At 31.1% G+C, this 25,086-nt stretch overlaps 1 protein-coding gene across 1 annotated transcript in view; it reads right to left on the bottom strand.

The window, feature by feature from the left end:
- The window catches only part of LOC139513593 (mucin-3B-like), a 282,396-nt gene that overhangs the window by 215,848 nt on the left and 41,462 nt on the right, over positions 1 to 25,086 (bottom strand). Inside the window, exons 48-50 of the mRNA XM_071302236.1 lie at positions 24,871 to 24,906; positions 17,715 to 17,780; positions 14,258 to 14,538 (exon numbers count right to left, since the gene is read on the bottom strand). Of these exons, the coding sequence (XP_071158337.1) occupies positions 14,258 to 14,538; positions 17,715 to 17,780; positions 24,871 to 24,906 (383 nt within the window). The remainder of the gene's footprint in view (positions 1 to 14,257; positions 14,539 to 17,714; positions 17,781 to 24,870; positions 24,907 to 25,086) is intronic.

The following is a 25,086-nucleotide window of genomic DNA, read 5'->3' as shown; positions in this document are numbered from 1 at the left end:
TATGTTGATACCATATTTAAAAGTATTCATACAAATTTTCGTGTTTATACCGTTTTAAATTCATTTGAATCAGCTGCATTAGAGGGAACCTTACAAGATGTTACACCCATTTTTTGTTGGATACATATAACATATATTGTTGTAAGTCTTCTTGTCGGTTTTTTGCTTTTTCGCCATGGCTTTATCAGCTAGTTTTCGACTTGTTAGTTTGAATTCCCCTTTCATCCGCCTCTCTTTGTTAAATGTTCATGACATGGGATGTAGAAATAAAATAGGAACAGCCCTGTTCAGAAAAGAAGGCGTTCTGATGGAAACAAATATTTCCGTTTTTATTGTCCCATTTTGTACCAATACAGTAAGGTCTAAAAATCTCATCATTCCTCCTGGTCCGATTTGACATTTTAGAAAAAGAAAATTAACAAAACAGTTCATGCGACTCTTTTTGTGACTTTATTTGTAACAGCATCCCTATGCCATCTACATATGGTAAATTGTCTTTTAGTTGACACAACATTAAGGAACTTTACATTGTCTCTTGATAGATAATTGGTTGACAGTGTAAACAGTCTCCGTTTGTCATGGGATTGACTCTGAGTTTAAGGCTAGTGTTGTACAAATATTTATGCTCACGGCCTACTGACTTCTAAAGAAGGTTATACAAACCCTCTTTGTATAAACAACCACCAGTGTATCGTCTATGTTTCCCATTCGACCTCAGCATTTTTCTGGATAATCTGTATTCCTCTTACGCTATATACTAAGAATAAGTACGAACTGGCTCCTCGATGTCAACATTTATAAGAACATTTGCGGGGATGCTCTTCAGATACAGTTAATTCTATGTTTATAACATAATCACTTCAGTCGCCACACTTCAATTCGCGATAAATATACCTAATTGAGATCAGGTATTGTATGTAATTATGTTTACCGATGCATTAAGTATTCCTACAGGTAGTATAATGCTTCATGTTTCTAATTCAGTCTTCAAAATTGTCAAAATTTTATTTTCTGTGTTAGAATATATTACAATGAGTTTTCTCCAATGTTTCACCTTTCTTGAGCGGTGTGAGAAAAATATTTCTCGTCACTAGTGAAATATCTGGTCTTTCTGTGATTGATCGAAATTTAATTATGACGTTAAATTTTCTTGATTTCCTATTGTGATGTTCTAAAAAAACCCATACATGATGACGTCGCATATGAAGAGCACTATTTTCTGCAATCCTTTTGAATATGACAGTTTTTGTCCATTCGTTTGATGTGTTTTATCATTTGATTTTGCCATTTGATTGGGGACTTCTCGTTTTTTAATTTTCCTCGGAACTCAGTATTTTTGTTATGTATCATTTTTGAAAGGACAGATGAGAATCATTAGAGAAACAGATTCCACCACTATATATCGTTCATAACGAAATTTCTCCACTCGACAAGTCTTGCGCTTTAAATATTAAAATTTAACTGAATCGAGTAAGACAATATCGTAAGACACTTGTTGCATTGATCAAATTTATATACATCTAACTATTTATTTATCTTTCTCGAGGAATTAAATTAAATTGTTTTTTATCTTACCACTAGCAAAGAAATGAAAAACAAGTACTTTTTATTTTCCATTGATCAATTCAAGATAATTGTACCGGGATTGCTAAAAATTTATGAATTATCATGAAGCTAGTTATAAATAAGTAAAAAATAATAAATATAAGCAAAGGTTCATATGAGTACATTAAGCAATCGAATTTGTGATAAATTATGTATATTTTTAGCTTAACAATTTGTATGCAAACTATATAGCCTGCTTCATCTTTAAAACTTTCATTTAATTGTTACAACTCTCCAACGGAATCTGCATATTGTTATTACGTCTCATGTTGATACGACATTCAAAAACCTGTAATTAACATAAGTATTCCATTGCTAGACGTTTATTGAACAATATCATCAGTCTCAATTTCTTACACAATTGTTTTGGATACCTTAATTCGACACCATTGTAGAAATATTGTATGTTTTAATTGAGATTTTAATATATAGTTTGTTGCTTTGCATTCTATTGGATTCAATGCACAGTAAAAATAAAATCCACTTTTAGATGAAAAAGGCCAATTTATCTTTTCGGTTTTCTATGTAACTGAATTAGATGGTATGCATTCTTTTAATTCCTCCTTCGGCTCTGTGCAAAGACGTAGCACTTCTTTTTACCACAGAACATGAACGTTTAATATGTGTGCGCAATCACTTAGGTCGATTCCATTAAATAAACAGAAAAAAATAGTGATTAATAGAGATCGGATAATTAAGGTTATTATGAATATTCCTATTTTCATTTATTTGTAAAAATTCACAGCAGCACTTTCTTATTCATATTGCGTCTCAAGTTGATACGACATTCAGCAACCTGTATTTTACTTTTGTTTTCCTTCTTAAAGGTTTATTGAACGGTGTCACTAGTCTAAATTTTGTTTCACAATTGCTACGAATCCTGCACAATATATATATTTTACATCCTTGCAGAGACTGAGTTATATATCACATATTAAAACTTGCAGTCACTGTCTTCCAAGGAGATTATCGGAATCGCCTTTGGTTGAACAACTGCCAGAATATCATTTCTGTTTTCCATGTAAATGCGTCATATTTCTATGGTACTCTGATTTATTTGCTGGTCCTTTGCAAAGTATACGCAGTAAATGCATTCCAAATTTCAACATTGAAGAAACATCATATGAAAAGCGGTTCTGTCGAAAATTGATCGTTCATATGATTAACAGAATAAGTTATGTCGTTTTTAACTAATAAACAACAAATTGATTACAGTAACAGGTTGTTATATGTTAATTTATTTGTTCTTAAATGGCTGACATACTTATAACTGGTGCATTATTCTGTCCCAAACAAAGTATTTTAAAGAAACTGGACAGTCTTTGAAACCATCAATTACCGTTTTTATCTTTAAAAACGTCATCATTATAGTAAAGAACGCTACATGCGCGTGTTGTCAACCCAGGTTTCAACAGTTGAGCGCGAATTGATTACAAAGATGAAGACAAAAAAAATGTTCAAAATGTTTAACATCATTGACATAGGTCAGGTTATTTATCACTGGGAATAAAAGACGTTTTTATTTCGATCGATTTTTTTTTTTTCATTTCATGAACAATAAATTAACAAATAAATGATTGTAATGCATTACAGTTGACTATTTAAAAAAATCCGTCAGAACATATAGGGGTAACGCTTTGTTGCTTTATTGTTTTCTTTTGAATCGAGACAAGTAATCATCTTCTAGTATTAACCTTAAATAATTCATCAGAGAAGTGTTTGTTTATTAGATGTATCTTCTAGTATTAACCTTAAATAACTCATCAGAGAAGTGTTTGTTTACTAGATGTATCTTCTAGTATTAACCTTTAATAACTCATCAGAGAAGTGTTTGTTTACTAGATGTATCTTCTAGTATTATCCTTAAATAACTCATCAGAGAAGTGTTTGTTTACTAGATGTATCTTCTAGTATTAACCTTAAATAACTTATCAGAGAAGTGTTTGTTTACTAGATGTATCTTCTAGTATTAACCTTAAATAACTCACCAGAGAAGTGTTTGTTTACTAGATGTATCTTCTAGTATTAACCTTAAATAACTCATCAGAGAAGTGTTTGTTTACTAGATGTATCTTCTAGTATTAACCTTAAATAACTTATCAGAGAAGTGTTTGTTTACTAGATGTATCTTCTAGTATTAACCTTAAATAACTCATCAGAGAAGTGTTTGTTTACTAGATTTATCTTCTAATACAATGCTTTAAAATTAATCTTCCTAATAGAATCAGAGACAGCTATGAGTTCTCTCGTCAGATATTGTCTGTAAAGGAAATGATGAGTTCTATCGTCAGATATTTGTTTAAGGAATGGCAAAAGTAAAAAAGCAAAAATGCCGAACTCCAAAGAAATACAAAACGAAATGTCCTTAATCCGTTGTAACTAATTACGCACGCGATAATCAGACAAAAATGCCTTAATTGAACAAATTAATGAGTTGAGAAACTATGTTAATCACATAACGCATTACAGTGTACGGGGTATAGGTGGACCCATTGCAGTAAAATGTGTCTATAAGTTTTGTAAAATCGACTTGTATGCAATATCTGTGTAACTTCTCATAAGCTTGTATGTGTTAGTCTATATATATAAAAAGCCCTTAATTACAGATAACTGGTTTGATCTTTCAACGTGTATAATGGGTGATGTGTGCAATACCACGGTTCACGTAATAGCACTTTATCACAGAATTGTAAAACATGACTTTGCTATATAGGTGTAATAGCACCATTGATTTTCCCATATTATTCTTTGTTAAATTTGCACTTTTCAAAAAATTGTGCAAAATTTATCTTTGTTTCAAAGAAAGAAATACTTGGCATGAGTAAAGTTTTATCCTTATCCTTTTATAACAAAAATCACATCACATGTTACTGCATATAAGAAAATAAACATCACTGGAAGTTAGCCAATCAAATTTTTCCTTTTTCTTACCTGTGTACAAGCTTTATATAAGTAACCGTGTTTCCAAAATATTGTAAAGAAACCCCAAATAAAAAGATAATGGTGCTTTGAAATACCAAAGAGATGTTTATGACCCAGAAACGTTTTACTACACTGAAATTTAGGATTAATTACCTACAACTGTCAAATTCAAGAGAATATTTTTTCCCGACCTATTTTCGTATACAACCTGCTGTGACGTACCATGATTTGGTTGTATTACACCTATATATGTATCTGTGTATAATTTTGTAACATATAAACATATAAAAAGCATAAATAGGACAGATTTTCTGTATAAAATTAAAAATGTTTTAGACTCTTGTAGCTTGTAGTTTTGTTGATACATGTACTCCTTCAGCACGACTGTCATTCGGTATATCGAGAAAAGTGATCTTAAAAGAATAAGTAACGGTGGTCAAGTATAGTATTGCGTTTTAATCGTGAAAGATCTGGTATAAGATAGCGAAAGAAATCTAATCGGGAAGACACATGATACGTCACAAAATAATCTAGATCAATGAATTAAGATGACAAATAATTAAAAAATAAAACTGTCTGTCAAAATGGTTTAACATTATGATCAGTATCCAAGAAAAATCATGACTTACAAGTACACCGTTTCAACAAAACTTAAACTGTTAAAGACGATTGCTCATCAAAATTTCAAAGAAATAAACTTTAAAATGAAATACATACTTTCCCAATAGCATACTCATAAAGTAAAATATAAATGCAAGGGTATACAAAATAAAAACAACATTATAAAATCTTCATTCGAAAAATATGTGTGAGTTGAGAAATGTATACTCTATACGTAGATGAAGTTTGTAAATCGTTGATATGGTGAAATGAAAGCTGTAGTCAAATTCGAGGAATGTGTCTACAAATGAGGTTTAGAAAACAACAAATTTGTTGTCTGTAATTTTAGTTCATGACTTATAATGAGACCAATTAAGGAAAATTTCGTAAATTGAAAGAACATCTTCAATATACCTATATGTAAAATTAATGGTATAGCTTCTCTCAGTTAACACACTCGAACTCGTACTCATTAAGATGTTTCCAGGCAAAGCTCAACAAATCTTCTCTCAATTCATTCATTTGTTGATGCATTTAGCATTATGTATACAAATATATTTCCTTTTTCAACCAGTAACGCTACCGGATGTTTTATTATCTGATATGACTAGTTAAATGTAACATTGTTCCTTGAATACAAAACAAATGGTTTTAATATGGTTCTATGTGTAAATGTATACATATCTTTTACACAAAAGTCTTAAGTATAAATTGGTAAACGAAATTTTGTTAAGATATCATTAAGTCTGGTCACGCCTTGAATTTCACGGTCACAATAACGTGTTGAATGATTTATCACAATTTTGATTAAACGTCAATAAATAATACTTATTTAAAAATATTATGAATTATTTCAATACGGACGAAGTTCCATCCGCATAAATCAGAAAGTTTGTTAAATAGACTTAATTTTGAACTATGTATTATAGTTGTCAGTTTCAATTAAATATTCAACACAATCATTGTGTGTGACACTGATAAAATTCTCGAAGAATCTTTTGCGGATTCCAAAAAAATGGTAAAGGTAAAATTTACAAAAATATCTTTCTAATCTTGATAAAATTATTTGTATAGAACACAGGTAAAAATAAATAGTAGAGGTATAGCCAAATATATGTGGTTAAAGGGCATCTGCAATTACTGTTCCATGTATATGTATAATTAAGGATGGTTCCTCCGCTAATTATACTACCATCCTTTTATTTTACTGGACTTTCTGAGATTAACCATTTTGTACAAATATAATATGATACATTTGAAGGTGACCGTTATAGATACAACGCCCGATTTTTACTTAGATTTGGGTATTGCCTTTTTTTTTTCTTTTTTTTTTCTTTTTAAAAAGTACATCATTTCTTCTTTGACTTAGTGCACAGTACAAGTTAGTAAGTTGAATCATCATGACCGACATTTTCCCGTTTTCTGATTTTTCCAGGTCTTGAAAATACAGCAACTATTTGACAGGTTTGAAGTACAATATTCCTTTAATTGCATTCATAATCCAATACCAGATCTTTGACGATCCGATTGCAATGACAGACCAACGTTAGTTGTTATTTACTATCGATTTTCTCGATATACCGAATAACACCCGTGTGTGGTCGTAATTTCCAAAACAAGTTTCAAAACATTTCCCATTTTCTACGGAAATAATTTACCTCTAAAATATTATGATATAAACTAGTCTTTGTTATTGAATGAAACGTAATTCGATTTGACTTATTATGTTTACTAGGTATTGGTATTTATCCCCTGGAATAGTTCCATGCGTGTATTGTGTGTGTGATGTCAGATCATTTAAAATACATATTTGCCAACTAGATATTCATGTTATAAAATTTTATACTGTTCGATTAATTTCAATTCTTTCGTTTATCTATCGGTACCACTAGTTATGAAACTGATTGTTTCATCAGCAATATATGATTGGTTCACGATTTGAAAAATTGCCACTGTGTCATACGTCACAGTTCCAAAGATTAAAATGCATTCCGTAGTCACGATATTGATGTTAGGTTTCTTTTATTTTTAAAACTTTTATTCCCTTTTAAAAGACACATTTTGTATTTAAATGTGCAATTTCCTATCCCATAATTGTTTGGGAATTTCTTCTCATATAAATGTGATGGTATATTGCACGATATGCTTCTCGCTATGCAGTTTTGATATTCAACGCATTAAATAATTTAAAGATGCAGCAAATAAAAAACCAAATCCAAAAATTCAAAAAATTTAAATCCAGGAAATTAAGTAAACATAAAGAGTTAAGTAAATTGAACGACTCGAATAAGCATAGAAATTCGATAAATATGAAAAGTCGATTAGGATTTAAACCGATCAAGCACAACCGATTCTCCCAACAAAGACAAACAATCCGGAATCCATTTAAACGATAGTATCCAAATATTCCAATCAGTGACAAAAGAAAGTGCGAGAACAATTAAAAAAAAAGAAAATCAGATATTTAAAAAAATAATAATAGTAATTTGATAGTTTCAGTAGATTAAATAATTTTTCGGAAGATACATTTTTTTTATAGATTTGACCAGAATAATCTCTCATATATAGATATAAGAAGATATGGTATTTGTGCCAATGAGACAATTTTTATTGAGCCAAATGATCGTTTCGCCTATATAAAACTGATCAGTTGGGCTCAAATCAAAATCGAAAAAAGGTCACATCAAATATTAAATTGAGGAGCATTAAGACAAAAGAAATTTCGTTGAAAAATTGTCCCAAACTATTTTATCCCAGGGGAAAGAAAAAACCTTAATATTTTGAATAATTTTACGTCAGACAATAAAATGAAAGAAATAGATGTTATAATTAAAGTTTCTTGTTTATGAAAACGTGCCGACCACAAGCAGTTGTATCAACAAAGTAGTTGCAAAATACAAATTTCAAGAGCAATAAAAAAACGAAAATACAAAACAAATATGTGCTAAATACGATAAGATTATCTATGTTCAGGTGTAGAACATGTTTCAGTAATCCAGGGACCTACTTTACTGCACAAATATAACGCATTCTTAAAAGATTGAAGTTTTTTTCTAGCTTACCATAATCACAATGATGGCGCGATAGTATAAATACTATTGAATTTTGTTCCTCTTTTTTGTGTACCTTACTATCATTTTTTAACTTTATAACAGATAAAATAAGACCACATTCATATGCAGGTACAACATATATCCTTTTTTTTAAAGCTAGTTTTAATGATCTATCTATGCTTCGCAATAATTTTTAAATTATTTAATTATAAAACCAATTACTTTTGTCACCTTTACTTTAAGAAATTATGTTGAACGTATGGACAATTTGTGATGTTAAAGCGAAGAAAAATTTAATAAGTGCAATGTTTTCTTTGAAGGATTGATTGAAATGAAAGCATGAAAAAGAAGAATTCATTTATCTCGAAAATTGTTTCAATGTATAAATTTTTTCTGTCGCCAGCAAGTCTTTTGGATAATGATTTGTAAATTACATTTCTAAGATCTGAATTAAAAGTTAGATTAATATTTGACATTGCACGAATCAAACAAAAATATTAATCTCGACACCGATTAAATTATGGCTTATTTATTGTATTTTTGAATTAGTCATGTTAACAAAACAATAACAAGAACCAGTGATTCTCGTGGTGTCTCTATTTTACAAACAAAAAATTGTCCCGGCGAAGTCGTGTTTGATAATAGTAACCCGCAAAACGGTCGATTAATAAAATGTAGCATCAAAACGGAAAGTGCGATTTATCATTTTAAATATATATGCCAGCAATAGTGGCATCGAGAGGAAACGGCTTTTTGAATCATTTCAAAAATATTTTGGTAATTTTACAGACGATAGTGTAGACCATTACAATATTTTGGTAGGATATTTTAACTGTACTCTTGACCAAACAATTGATAGAAATCCCTCTCATAATCGTGATGACATTGGTACAAAGGAATTACTTTTTTTATTGTTACAATATTATTAACAGATATTTGAAGAGACAGATATCCAAAAGATAAACGGTATACGTTTCAGAGAGGAAATTCAAAGTCTAAAATAGACTATAGCTTTTGTGATAAAAATCTGTCAAATAAAGTTTACAATGTTGGTATCGCGCATTCTCCTTTAAGCGATCATGATCTTGTGTCATTCAAATTAAAACTTGATGAAATACAAAGAGGTCCGGGTATATGGATAATGAATATAAATACAATCAAAAGTGAAGAATTTAAGAATGCATCTAAAATTTGGTGGGAAACCTGGAAAAATGAAAAAAGTAGGTTCGAACAAATTCAACATTGGTGGGATGTAATAAAATCACAAATAAAAAAGTTAACCATGAAAGTAAGTAAAATATTAAACAAAAATTCTCAAAACAGTTATATTATCAACCTTGAAAAGAAATTAGAAAAGCTCAAATTAAACAGTACTACGTCTGGGGAGGTTGAAAATAAGATATCAGAAATAGAATCGCTAATTAAAAATTACCATGAGAACAAATCAGAGGCGTCTAAAATAAGGGCGCGTGTAAAATGGGCGGAAGAAGGGTAAAAATCGTCGAGCTACTTTTTTAATCTCGAAAAGCAAAACGGAAAAAATAAATTATGGAGTCAAATAAAAACAGATAATGGACATTATAAATACAATATAGACGAAATACTAAATGAACAAGTTAAATTCTACTCAAACTTATTTAGCTCCGAGGGATGGAATTTGGAAAGTGCTAAAGATTTAACCAGTCACATCAAAAATAAACTAACGGATGACGACAAAAAATTACTTGACCGTGATATTACCGCGGAGGAAATAATGAAAGTTCTAAAAATTATAAAAACAAATAAATCCCCAGGGGAGGACGGGATCATATCTGAATTTTATGTAATATTTTGGAAAATCATACATGAAGAATTTTGTACGTTATTGCAAGAAATATTTAATGAAAAAACATTGTCGGACTCGCAATATAAAGGAGTTTTAACATTATTGTTTAAGGGCGAGGAACGGGAAAATATACGAAACTGGCGCACTCTTACACTACTGAGTTGCAATTATAAAATTATAGCTAAAATACTAGCAGAAAGATTAAAAATAGTCCTTCCTAAGCTTATACATCCCGACCAAAAGGGTTTGTAAAAGGCAGACATATAACGGAAGAGAATTGAATGATACAAGATATCATAAAATATATTGATGATGAAGATTAAGAGGGTATAATTGTCTTTTTAGACCAACAAAAGTCTTTTGATAGGATGGAATGGGGATGGCTAGACTTTGTTATGAAGGAATTTAATTTTAGGGACAATTTTCGTGGTTGGGTTGAAATGCTATTAAAAACGTGCAAAGACGTGTATTAAAAAAAATGGCTACGTCTCAAAATATTTTTCAATTTCTAGATCAGCCAGGCAGGGGTGTCATATAGCCCTCTTTTTATATATATTACAGGCAGAGTCCTTGGCCTGTGCAATAAGGGCAGAAAAGGACATTCAAGGCATTGTATTGCCTGGGGAAGAAACCAAATTGAATGTTTGCAGACGACACGCAATTATTTAATAAAAATGAAAGTTCTGTAAAAAACTCTTTTGAAATATTAGACAAATATGAAAAGGCATTGGGTTCTAAAACTAATTTCGACAAGACTAATGGAATAAATATTGGCGCAAATAAACGCAGACGACCTACTTTTAAAAAGATAAGCTGGACAACAGATAACATAAAAACACTAGGTATTCACCATGGTTATAACATTGACAATGACAAAATTTAGAAATCAATATTAGAAAAAGTACAAAATTTGTCTACACGTCTGGAAAAGTTGAAAAATGATTTACTCTGGAAAAGTCCTTATTGTGAAAAATTTGATTATGTCAGTGTGTGGTTATGAGTTAGAAATAAGAGGTATACCCGAAAAATACAAAAAGAATTGAATAAGATAATATGGAATTTTATTTGGGATGGGAAAGTGAATCAAGTAGACCGGAAGGTTTGTTGTTTAGATGTTAAAAAGGGGGGTTCATCATTATCGTTGTAGTAAACGCATCAACCCGGAAGTTTCCGAATGACAAGAGTTATCTCCCATTTCGTCTTGTGTCTGAAAAACGACATGTTCACCAGTTACGTTGCTTTCGCCGGGAAATTTCACTATTCTGACCCGAATACAACTATAGCTGCGTAAGGGTTCTGTTGATCCATAAATCAAAATATGCATGTGATAGAAGAATAATTTAGGAAGAATTAGAGTGCCTTTGTAAGGTATAAAGTAATTTATTAACATTTTTAACTATTTTTTATCTAAAGTAGGGAAGGCAATTAAAGATGGCAACTTAGATCCCTTTAGGTTTTTTCAGTATACGGATATGGATAGTAAACTGCACATTGTTGGAAAACAAAGAAATAATGTTGTTAACGTCAAATACATGAATAATGTAATACAAATAGACTGGAAATACTTTAAAAAAATTAAAAAAATCATTGACTAACAAAATTAAAATCTGCTACCGAGTTCCTGTGGTCAAGTGAGGCTGTTAAAATACAAGGGCCCCTAAGTATGCTACCTGGGCTACTTAGGTATTTATATATCAGGAAATGATTGTAAGAAATATTTGTTATCGTTTACAAAAAATAAAAATTAATAAGACTGAGTGCGAATTATACACAAAGCAATTTATAATTAATAGGATGGAAAAACAGGAGCATTAGTATTATATCAATCCTGTTTAAATCAGTGGTCATAAATTTATAGGTCATGTCCATTTAACTGAAGTGATTTGTTTTACATAATTGTTATTTTTAAATCCCTTTGATAATTTAAAAAATAAATAGGCTTCCAATTCCCTCACTTAAAAGTTACAAAAAGAATATAACAAGCATACCGAATTTCAAAGAAAATCCAAAATAGAAAATCCCTCCAAAAATAGCAAAATCAAAAGCTCAATCGCATAAAAGGAAGTTGGATTTGAATATTCTTGTTTTGTCTCTTTAAGTCATATAGCCCAATACATATCTATACATTCATGGCTTTCCATATTGTGTGTTACAGCATTTTTGATGAAGGTTAATATATAAAAACAGCTTCAATTGCAGACTATTCACGAGTTTATTTCCCTAGAAATAAGTTGATTTGTTGTTTAGAGATTTGTTTTCCTAAGGGGCTTTCTATATGTTATAAGTTGAACAAATAGATGCGATAAGTACCAGAGGGACATTTTTATCACAAGTCGCAAGCAAGATATTATAAATATATATAAATACCTTGCTTGCCGTTTATATATTAAAACTTATTTTTTGGCTAGACTTTGTTATGAAGGAATTTGATTTTGGGGACAATTTTCGTGATAAGTACCAGAGGGACATTCAAACTCACAAGTCGCAAGTAAGGTATTAATTAATTCAATCTTAAAACTTATTTTTGAGATAAACATTTAACAACTGCACCACCCATCCATTGTCGTTTTCACATAGCAATTGAAGAGACGACTGAACTTTTATCTACAGTTTCGTTACACATAACTATGCTAAAGTGTTATGAGATCTTCAGGAAACAAATATTATATCATCATTCAAATGTCTAAATTTAGAACCCAAAGGGAGTTTTAATGTGAATATCGAAAAAATGATTATTATAAGGGGTATGTTAAACACTACCTCAATTCAACAGAACAACAACTTGAAAACTACCTAGAATTACTGCAAACAAAGATCACACTATGATACATCAACCCATTGCAAATTTGAAACTTTTGTTATGGATATTAAAATAATTGAAATTGAAAACCAAAAACAAATGTTACAAAAACATTACAGTGGGTACCAAGTGTCGATGATGCAGGACAATTTCTGTTTTCGATGCTATTTATTTTCATGTTTTTGTCTAAATAAAATTCTGCAATCAATCCTATAGACATTTGAATTTCGTTGGACATTTGAATGCATGGATCTCCTATATCCACAAAATCAAGGAAAACTTCGTATCCCTCGAAGTAGAACTAATCCACAGTATAAACGATATTTTGCAAGATAAATCACATTCTGATAAGGGTTGAGGAGTAGACTTTAGGGATAAAAGACTAATGTGGTGTGTATAACAATGGCTGAAGGAAACAGTGTACATGATCATGTTGATAAAAAAAATTAGGAGGTGCACATTTATGTTGTTCAAGTAGTTTTAAGTTCAATAAATTGAAGTAGGGAATTAAGAACGGGTTGCAGATAAAGTCACGAAATAAACAAATGAAAAGGTAATACTTTAGTAAAGGAAAGCCACAAATGATTCTGATAGAATGAAATAGTGGAGCTGTACGATAGAACAATATTGTAAAAAAGAGGTTTATGGAAATTTGCGAAATCAATACGGATACCCAATAAATAAAGCAATAGCAAATGCTTGGTTACTGAACCTTAAAATGAATCGGATAGAAAAATCTTATTTTGTCAGATGTGTTATTAAAACAGTGTAATCAACATGTATGCCGTTGAAAGCCTTATATTGATTTCACATACAAGATCAATATTTGTGTCACCTCCGACCTTTTATAACTTGAAAAATTTTTTAGAGGTGGAAAAAGAGGGGGAAAATGTACCAGAAGGACATTCAAGTGGAAGTTGTTCGCTACATTAGATAAAACATTACTCACATACAAATCATTTTCAGGGATGAATTTCACGCAAAAATTGACAATACTATACCATTAACCCAGTGCAGGAGCAGATTTGCATATAATTTCGTGTCGAATGTTTGCTGAGCGATGTTTTTATGAACGAACCAAAAACAGTTGGTAAATGAATGTCATCAAGTAAGTGTACACAATATCTATCAGACCCACGTATTTCTGCAAAGACATTTTATTAATAACAACTTAGACTTGAACTTTGTGTCGTTTAGATAGAAAATATATAACATATTACTGTATTTTAAAAAACTAATTACGTTTTACTTGTTTTAAATGTTATTATGTGATATCAGGAATACAATTAATGACACAAGTCTTCATTTTGGCTCATAAGTGTACCAGTTAGTATAGTTTTTTTTATAAAATCGTCAATTCGCAAACATTCGAAACAAAACTATATGCATTATTGTACCTACCAGACCTGAATTTGATCGTACATATATGTTGTTTCATACAGTAAAACTCACCGTTTTTGAAACCACTGATCCATCAGCATTATAAAATTTAACGTTGAATGTCTTTATGTTATCGGTACTCTTCAGTTTAACCTCATTCACTGGTTTTGCCCCTTGCGGTGTATATTCAATGGTCACTGATGATTCATAACTTGAGAAAGGTATGATAGCATTTGGTCTTAGATTTTCTATATTAATGGACTGATTGTTCACTTTAATTTCCCTTGATGGTATTATCTCTGATGATGTCATTCCTTCAGTGTTCGTGCAACTTGGTGTCGTTGTCAACTCAGCTGTTTAAATTTCAAGAAATACAGTAATGCATGTTGCTTATTTTAAAATTAATATTAATGTAGCATAACGAAAAACAACAGTTAATATAAGAGGTTTCCTGATTCGCTACGTTTCATTTACGTTTGGTACGTAACTAAATCGTTAGTACTGTTTTGGAGCTATTATTTAATGCTATGTATTATTTTATTCATCATGATAAAATTTAAAACTAAAATTGCCTAATAGATAAAAGTACTAAAATTGTTTTATTTGAAAACGATTTCGTAATTTCTAGAAAATTTATTTGTGATTCTTTATGAGATTATTTAGATATTGCACACGTGCATGAATTAATCAGACCATGCACGAGGAAACATTTAGATTTGCATTTCTGATTTTTCGTGTATTTTCTCAAGTTATTTTTGTATTTTATAATCTAAATTTGACATCTCCATTATACTTTCTGATTGATAACATTTCTAATACATGTGTAAGACATTTTTTGATATAAATGTGGAAAAAAACTACGTAATAAGGTTATCAGAATTCGTTTAATAGAATTGATATTTTTGAGAGACTAGCACAGTCAGTATATGTTATAGTTATCGACCAAGCAAGTCGGTATATATATTATTTAATCTGCACGGCTCCAGTGACCCGTATTAATCCGTATGACGTAAGAATACGGGATAAAGGGTAATCTCAATCCGTGAAGATAAAATGCTATATACAGATTTGATTGGCCAATAACTGTTTGAACACACGACGCCATCAATTTACGTGAACATTTTGAAAATATGCGGACTATATTCTGCAATCCACGTCTCCTATGAAAGTTTCTTGTAGGATAAAGAAAGGGGAAATAATGTATTAAGAAATTGTTTCGTATCAAATTATTAACCTTTTTCATATTTAGCCTTTTTCCTAAATTGTAAAAAAAATGTTACATTTTTTTTGGAGAATTTCGATTTAATGGTAGTTTTTTTTTTATCGTTTCGACAAAATTTATCCACAATTTTTATATAAATTAGTGACGAATTAGAAATTGACATATTTTGGTAGACACATATCTATTGTTTTTGTATTTTTGTATTTGTATAGGTGGCATTAGATGGTCTGTTAAATTAAATTAAACTGTAAATTACCAAAACAAATCTCCTTCCAGAACAATATTTTTTTTCTGTTTTAAAAAGTTTATGTTTCAATACCGTAGGACGAAGTATTTTTTTCTTTTTTGCTTCAACATTTATTTCATTAAAGCAAGGGATAAGTTAATCATAAGAGAAAACATTGATTAAGAAACTGACACCTTCGAAAAATAATGAGAAACAAATAGGAAACTTATGTAATCGACTCTAACATCCAAACATACTTAGTTACTAAAACAGTAAAAAATGCTTCAAGAAAATAGCTTATAACTCTCCATCAACGCCTTCCATGAAACTTTTATGTTATTTTGTTCAGGAAACACTTAACATGTTAAAGGTGTATTAAATGTGAAATTTTATCCGACTATCTGGTATGTCAGACTGTAAATAAACTAATCTTATTTTTTGTACATTCAATTCTGAATCAGCCCGTGTTTGGTTAACAGTATTCTATCGTTAATTGGCTTTTTGAATTAATTACACCTTATATAAGAATGCCAGCTTTTGATTGGCTGATAGCCAGTGTATTTTTCGCATATTCTAACATTTCTTCCTCATTTCAAACGAATCTGACTGTTTTTCACCACTGCCGGTGAATATGCCTCAAATACCATGGTATTTGCCATTTTGGATATTCCTTTTTTACCCTCGCGAGCATTTTCCCGCCATTTTTTTCGGATATGACGTTACATAAAGACAGCGCGAACGCGTATAAGTACATGTATAGTTCCCGCGGTATATTTTATGATAGTACTTGTCCTCAAATAAATATTTCCTTTTCCTAGTACAGAGAGTTTAAATTAAAATTCATTCGGTGTAATTAAACAGATATATCATGTTATGGAGGGGTATTTGAAAAAAATACAAGTCTTGGGACAAAATTTCCCTTGCCTAGCGGCTCGGGAAATTTAAGTCCCTCGACTTGTATTTTTCGCAAATACCCCTCCATAACATGATATATCTGTTCAATAAACGCGTGACAATGTAGACATTATGAAAAGTAGGTATCTTACTGTTAAATTTGGCTATAAAAAAAAGATCATGAGTTAGTACTAATTTTAATATAAGCTGTCATACAGTTAACCATTGAGGTTGATAAGTTTTTAAAGCAATGCCTTATTCCAAGATAACCATTAAAATTATTCGTGCATATATGAAAATGTATATTAGATACGCAGTTCTCTGTTTAACAGACTAACATAGGAACAATAAAACAATTAATACATAAAACAATTGCCACATTTAGATCACGGATTCCCGAAATAATTTGTTGCTTAAAGTTTGCTTGTTATTATTTATTCAACCGTTTCCTGTTTTCAACCCTAAAAATGTGTTTACTTGTATCGAAATACATTTTACATTTTAATACATGAATTTTAAAAAAAATTCAAAGCAAAACAAATCATAAAGCAAATACAGATAACGGACAACAACATACTGTTACACCATGTGAAGGTTTTCTAAATGTGAAATTATTTGATATAGCAAAAACTGGTCACAGAATACATTATATTCAACCATACATTTAACTCTTCTTACAGTGAAATGCACGATACAGTGAGCATATGTTTCTAAACGCCTTAAAGTTTTTTATGTATGATGTTTTTCAGAAGATGAAATACCGATAAAACAAATAAAGGTTACAAAACAGATTACACTTCACCGTGTAAACATTGAATAGTATGCCTTAAAAATAAAAGCCATGAAAAAGCTAATGCAGGTAGCGGCTCCTTTGATTGATAAAGCTAATAAAAAGGTAATTGTATCAGGATACTAATGAGGTTGTCCATATATTGAGGAATATTTCATAAATATATGAGGAATAGTTATAATTCGGTGGGAAGAAGGGTAAATATGATCATAAAAATGTATAGTTTGTTTCTGTAACAAACATGCTAGGATTTATATTTTATAGGGAAGGTTGAGATAATGAGTAAGTGGATTATGTAAAAAGGGAGGTACAACTTGTCTAGGATTTATATTTTATAGGGAAGGTTGAGATTATGAGTAAGTGGATTATGTAAAAAGGGAGGTACAACTTGTCTTACTTGATACTTCAGGTGTTTCAGTAGTTGTATGGCTTTTAAAGCCAGTGGTAAGTAATGGGGTTACACCTAAAAAGAAAGGACCCAGAACAAATTAATTCAACTTAATACATGAACATCGCTTAGCTATTTCTGCTTATGTAACTTTTGTATATTGTTTTTTTTTGTTACATGTCAAACACAAATGACATTGGTTGTTCTCTAAACTTTTTAATTATTAAAAACTATGAAAGCTGGAAATTTAAAACATATATTGGCTGGTAGAATTATGACAATGCCCTGTACTGACAGAAAATTGAATGTTTGAATTGATCATTATTGTTTTAAGTTGTTGAATACACATCCAAAAAATGATTAGAGTCTATTTCAGGCCCATTCGGGCCCTAACTGCTCTCACCTGAAGTTGAAAGAAAGTAATGCTGTCGTACTCCATAGCACTCGATTCAGTAAGACGGATTTGTTTGGTTTACAAGCTTCCTTACCTGAAATTTTCAAAAAATAATGTTATTTTACTTTCAGATTCAAACTCACATCATAACATAAAGAACTGAAGATAACATAATTCATAGATAAATAATTTTACGAACTACATGTAATAGATATCCAACAATGTAGAAAAGATTTATATGCAGATAAAAATTTTGAAGGTACATAAAAATACCATTTTCATCAGCATCGTAAACCAAACAAAAAGTAATCCTACTGAACTGTTGTGCTAAGGAAAGCCTAAATAAAAACAAACACAGATTTACAAGATTTCAAAAAAGTTAAACTACCCATTTGAATGCTATCTACAGTTCTTTATTTGTACAGAACACATACAATTATTAGTTTTCAGTTAAACAATCATAAGTTTCTATAAACATTCAAAATGTTTTCTTCCATATCTTCGTACATAACTGATGCCTTTCTAAATGAAAAACTAAACATGTAAGTATACATATCATACTTTGTATATAGTCAAGGTATGAACACTTCATTTACATTGTTCATTGATTCAAAAAGGTTCAAAAACATTTTAGCCCTTTATCATTCATAATGTTTTGGACTGATCACATATAAGAGGGTGGGGTTCTGTGAGACCATAAATTGACTAAAACTGTCACCATCTTACACACATGATTTCCTTGGTTTCACCCTCGCCATGGTAAGGAACTCCTCCACTGCTAGGGAAAGAAAGGGAATAATCATCTCCTCGGTACACGTAATTTAGGTTTGCAAATACAAAATCGTAGAGATTGTTGGTTTTGCAGAGATTTGTGTAAACAGAGGTTATTCAACTTGTTCCTTCTTATTCTTAGGGAGGATATTTTTTACATTTATGTTGTTAAAGTTTTCACAATATTTTCCTTTTAGATTATTTTCTGTCGGGTTGTCTGTCTCTCTCAAAACAAAATGAGATTGTGACGATTTCTCATGTTTGCTTTTTAGAACATATGCAATAAAAATAGGAGGATACGATATGAGTGCCAATGAGACAACTGGACATCTAAACCCAATGTTAAAAAGTGAACAATGATAGGTCAATGCACGGCATCAAACACGGAGACTTGGCACGCACCGTACAGCAAGCTTTAAAGGGACCGAAGAATAGTAAAAGTTGACATAAGTGTGTATCTTTTTGTGCTTTGTTGTATATTCTCCGGTTAGAACTGGCTGATGCCATTACACACAACTCAATATTGACCACACATTAAATTGTTGAATTATTCCCCAATAAGTTACACAGTCTGCTTTGGACTTAATACGATATATACGGGTCAGTTAATTCCGTATGTATCTTATTTCTTTTAATTTGAAATAATAAAACATGTTTGTGAGACTAGAGAAAGTAAAAAGTAAAATAACAAAAATACTGAACTCCAAGCATATATGTCAAGTGACATGATATTCGCGTGTAATAGAGGTTTCCCGATTTGCTACCGTACCAACCGAAGTACGAACTGGGAGCCGTCATTGATCTTTTGAAATTAATTCATATATGTCCTTAATGTCAATGTATTTTTTTATGAATCATTAAAAAAGGATTTGGATGATTTTTAGCTACAAATTGGTATAATTTTTATGTAAACATGTTACCTATTCCTAACAAACGATATTATGTGTACTCGATTATGCTTTCAACAAACCGTTGCTAGTAACCGTTGCAACGAACGGTTTGTAATTAAGATTTATTTCCCCTGGAAATTCCATAGGCAAAAATTAAAGAACCTTAGTGAGCACGCTCACATACCCCACGTCCCCACATTGTCATTGGAGAAATTAAATAAGTATAAGAAAAAAAAATTGTATAAGAAAAAATATTGAATAATAATTTTCTGTCAATATACATGGTATGTCCTTATTATCTACAAAATTTCATGAAATTCTGTTGTGTGTTTTCAGAGGAGTTGAGATGACAAACTGTTGCAGAAGTACATTGAAGCAAATAAGTTCAAAGGGGCATAACTCCTAGAAAAAAATTGAACCGTAATTTCCTGTTGATATGCACATCTACATAGTATGTCCTTATTATCTACAAAGTTTCATGAAATTCTGTTGTGTGGTTTGAGAGGAGTTGCGATGACAAACTGTTGCAGTAGTACATTAAAGTAAATAAGTTCAAAGAGGCGTAACTCCTAGAAAAAAAATTGAATCGCAATTTCCCGTCGATATGCACAACTACATAGTATGTCCTTATTATCTGAAAAGGTTTCGTGAAATTCTGTTGTGTGGTTTGAGAGGAGTTGTGATGACAAACTGTTGCAGTAATACATTAAAGTAAATAAGTTCAAAGGGGCGTAACTCCTAGAAAAAAAATTGAATTGCAATTTCCCGTCGATATGCGCAACTACATAGTATGTCCTAATTATCTGAAAAGGTTTCGTGAAATTCTGTTGTGTGGTTTGAGAGGAGTTGCGATGACAAACTGTTGCAGTAGTACATTAAAGTAAATAAGTTCAAAGGGGTGTAACTCCTAGAAAAAAAATTGAATCTCAATTTCCCGTCGATATGCGCAACTACATAGAATGTCCATATTATCTGAAAAGGTTTCGTGAAATTCTGTTGTGTGGTTAGAGAGGAGTTGCGATGACAAACTGTTGCAGTAGTACATTAAAGTAAATAAGTTCAAAGGGGCGTAACTCCTAGAAAAAAAATTGAATCGCAATTTCCTGTCGATATGCACAACTACATAGTATGTCCTTATTATCTGAAAAGGTTTCGTGAAATTCTGATGTGTGGTTTGAGAGGAGTTGCGATGACAAACTGTTGCAGTAATACATTAAAGTAAATAAGTTCAAAGGGGCGTAACTCCTAGAAAAAAATTGAATCGCAATTTCCCGTCGATATGCACAACTACATAGTATGTCCTTATTATCTGAAAAGGTTTCGTGAAATTCTGTTGTGTGGTTTGAGAGGAGTTGCGATGACAAACTGTTGCAGTAGTACATTAAAGTAAATAAGTTCAAAGGGGCGTAACTCCTAGAAAAAAAATTGAATCGCAATTTCCCGTAGATATGCACAACTACATAGTATGTCCTTATTATCTGAAAAGGTTTCGTGAAATTCTGTTGTGTGGTTTGAGAGGAGTTGCGATGACAAACTGTTGCAGTAGTACATTAAAGTAAATAAGTTCAAAGGGGCGTAACTCCTAGAAAAAAAATTGAATCGCAATTTTCCGTCGATATGCACAACTACATAGTATGTCCTTATTATCTTAAAAGGTTTCGTGAAATTCTGTTGTGTGGTTTGAGAGGAGTTGCGATGACAAGAAACAGGACTGACGGATGGACTGACGGACGGACGGACGGACGGACGGACTGACGGACGGACGGACTGACGGACGGGTCAAAACATTATACCCTCCGAAACTTCGTTGCGTGGGGTATAACAAGCTATATATGTAGCATATTCATAATCTATCTTTTGTTTGACTGTTATATTAATGTAACAGTATAAAATGGAAAAGTTGGCATATTTTAGGGTTAGGTTTTAAGAAAAGATAATAGAATGAAAGCTATTTAACATTCATAATTGACCCCATTCAAAATGTAAAATTTTAAAAGTAAATTCAAAACCTGTTTCGCTATTGAGGTCGCTAAAAATATATCAGAAAGTGTATGCAAGGTACTCCACAGTGACTAAATATAAATACGACGGAACAACTTTGATGAAGTAACTTGTTTTTATAAAATTATCAGGAGGATTTCTTTCCATTTTGATATAGTTTCAAATTGTAGGTTATTTTCGTTGTTCAAATTCATTATCTTTAATATCATTCTTATATTTTTCTGCAAGTTGCAAAAATCATCATTCAGACGTATGAGAAGTTTTACCAAAAGTTAAAAGTACGAATAAAGTATCAAATTAAAGATTCACACATAAAATATTCAAAGAACACAAGTATCAGTACAATTGTATTTTATTCATGATAACAGTGGCGGATCCAGAATTTTTCATAAGTTGGGGACCAGTGACTGCCTAAAAGCGGTCCCGCTCCAGTCATACTTCCCTATATTATTAATCTTTTTTCAAAAAAGGGGGCGGACCCCCTCCCCCCTCTCCCATGTTTTCAAAAAAATATCGAAGAATTCCCTTACTCACTCAAAATGAAATCTTAGCTCCCTCATCCTCTCAAACAAAAAATATTGTGTAATGATCGAAATAAATAATTTTGATAATAAACTAATTAAGATACGAAAACTACGCAATTTTGACACGTTAACAAATATAACCAACACCAGTATCATGTGTTTTAGAAAGTAGTTTATAGTTATTATTTTAATTATAATTCATTTGTCTGTATGAAAACAATCTTTTTTCTATAAAAAAAAAAGAACTAGAACAAAATACCTATAACAAACAGAAACACAAATCTATATTTAGAATATAAAGGTCATGTCAATTTCAACTCAGTTCGTTTAAGGTCTGTTTGATTCATCCACTTGTGCATAACAAAGTTATTCCATAAAGAATCATAAACAAAGTGTTCTAGAAACGTTAAAATCGCTATCAAATTAATCGTTAAGGTTTATGTACCCTTCTGTAGCCATTTTTGTACGAACTTTTCAAACTTCAATTGTATCAAAACTACAGATATAATGAATAATAGAGATAAGCCATTTTGTACATATTCCAAGGGGAAACTTGATGCAAAGCATTATTTTTTACTGTTCCATTGCATTTAATAGAAAAAGAGGACTTTGTGGCAAATAAATCAAGATTTTTATAGAAAATCCACAGCCTTTATCCTTGTACTCTCATATTTGGCAATTTGATGACTGATAGATATAGGATTACTGCATGCAGTGCTAGCATTGATTTCCTTAAAACAAGTTTATAAATGTAGTTATTGGTTAAGACAAGTATAAATATGGCCAAAATCAAGTACACCTTTTAGGGTGCGCTCGACTTTAGTGACTCAACACGAGGTGTTTTGGAATTTACAGGTTACTTAGAACTTTTTGTAAAAAATAAACACTAGCAAATCATAGAAAATCAAGTGAGTAATTTATGTTTCAAATTTTATAACAAAAATCTCTGTATTAAAGGCTGTGGATTTTCTATAAAAATCTTGATTTATTTGCCACAAAATCCTCTTTTTCTATCAAATGCAATGAAACAGTAAAAAATAATGCTTTGCATCAAGTTTCCCGTTGGAACATGTACTAAATGGCCTATCTCTATTATTTATTATATCTTTAGTTTTGATACAATTGAGGTTTGAAAAATTCGTACAAAAATGTCTACAGAAGGGTACATAAACCTTAAGCTAGTTTTTTGGTGATACGCAAATCAATTCTTTAAATTTCATCGTGATTAATAAGATAATTTCATGCGTTAAATGATACATCCAAAACAGCACCAACGGTTGTGTTACGTACCAATCGTACCTGATACGTAGCAAATCGGAAAACCTCTAACACACGCTTTTTCAACGGTTTACACGCGAGGATTTTGTCACATGGCGTGTACACGCTTTTCACCACTTTACACGCAATTACACGCTTTTTCGTTCTTTTCATTTTTTGGTCGGTAGTGATATCGCTATTGTCGTTTTTTTTCCTTATTCAGCGATAAATGCCGAAAAATTCGAAGTAATTGTTTGGCTGCCACATTGTTTATTTTTCTATATGGACAAACAGTAAAAGGTAAGAAGTTTGTGATTAGTTTTAACGATTTTATTACTTTCCTTCAAATTCACTTTATAGGGGAAATGTACACAGAAAAAGGTCACTTTCAGGGCCTGTACCGTCGTCTAAATTGCCGATTGTTGAGCCAAAACGATGTGTACCGCAAGATTCAAGATTTATAAATTATATTTTGGAGTTCGAGTTTAAATGATCGAGTGACAAGTAACGCATAATTTGTGCATTATATGTTGCAATGATAAAAAAAATAATACATGTGAGAGGAGAAATACAATGTAGCTATTTGAATAAGCATCCAAGGATAATTCAAATAGTAACGAACGACATATATTTTTATTATATGATTATATATTTTTTTTATCTAATGATGGCATAGGCTGATAACAAATCTCGAGTATGCATTATTGGACTTTTACTTCTTTTCTTTCAACCATTGTGTTTTTATTGATGTTTGTACTAAAGGCGTTTTCCCCTTTAATAGCTTTAAAACAGAGTACTAATTCGAAAAGCAAATATATTCAAACTAATTGTTCTAACGCTTATTTCACTATCATGTAGTGTTAGGAATGGGCTAAAGAAAAAGAAAGGTAGGGCTTCTCATATTAAAAAACTTAACATGCCAAAACAAGGGAATCAGTAATATCTAAATATCTTTTGTATGTATGAATGTACGTAATATCCTCTGTAAACGGAGCATCCCTCGAGAGCTGCGAGGGTACAGTGTAATCTGTGTACACTCCCTATCGGGATTAATGTTTCACTGACGTATTTACAACAATATTTAAAAGGAGAGTCCCCACCCCAACACGAGGGAGTGCGTGGACACCAAGCCGAGTTTGTTATCGAACGGGCTGCTCTGCGGGAACAGACAATCTGTTCAGTTAAAAAAAATATAGTTGTGATATTCATGAATTCTGAATAACAAATATAAGATAAAAGCTGTAAACCTTCGTCTTTCTTTGACATGAGTTTTGGCGTGATATATGGTCATAATGTTAAATTTGTCACTTGATTGAAAAAAAACTTACCTCGTGTTGTTTGTTCTTGCGTGGAAGCTGGTAACGCTATCAAAATATTATATATGTTAATCAGTGTTTAATCATTTATGTTATGCCATTTACTATTATAACTATAATTAATTGACTTTAACAGATTATACAGACTGTTTCTAATTACATATTTCACTGCACCAATACATAAAGTAGACAACTCGTTCTTGAATTGTTAAGTAAAATACTAAAATT

Source organism: Mytilus edulis, chromosome 2 (genome assembly GCF_963676685.1).
Source record: "Mytilus edulis chromosome 2, xbMytEdul2.2, whole genome shotgun sequence".
Classification (NCBI taxonomy): domain Eukaryota; kingdom Metazoa; phylum Mollusca; class Bivalvia; order Mytilida; family Mytilidae; genus Mytilus; species Mytilus edulis.
This window is presented reverse-complemented; position numbering and strand designations above follow the sequence as displayed.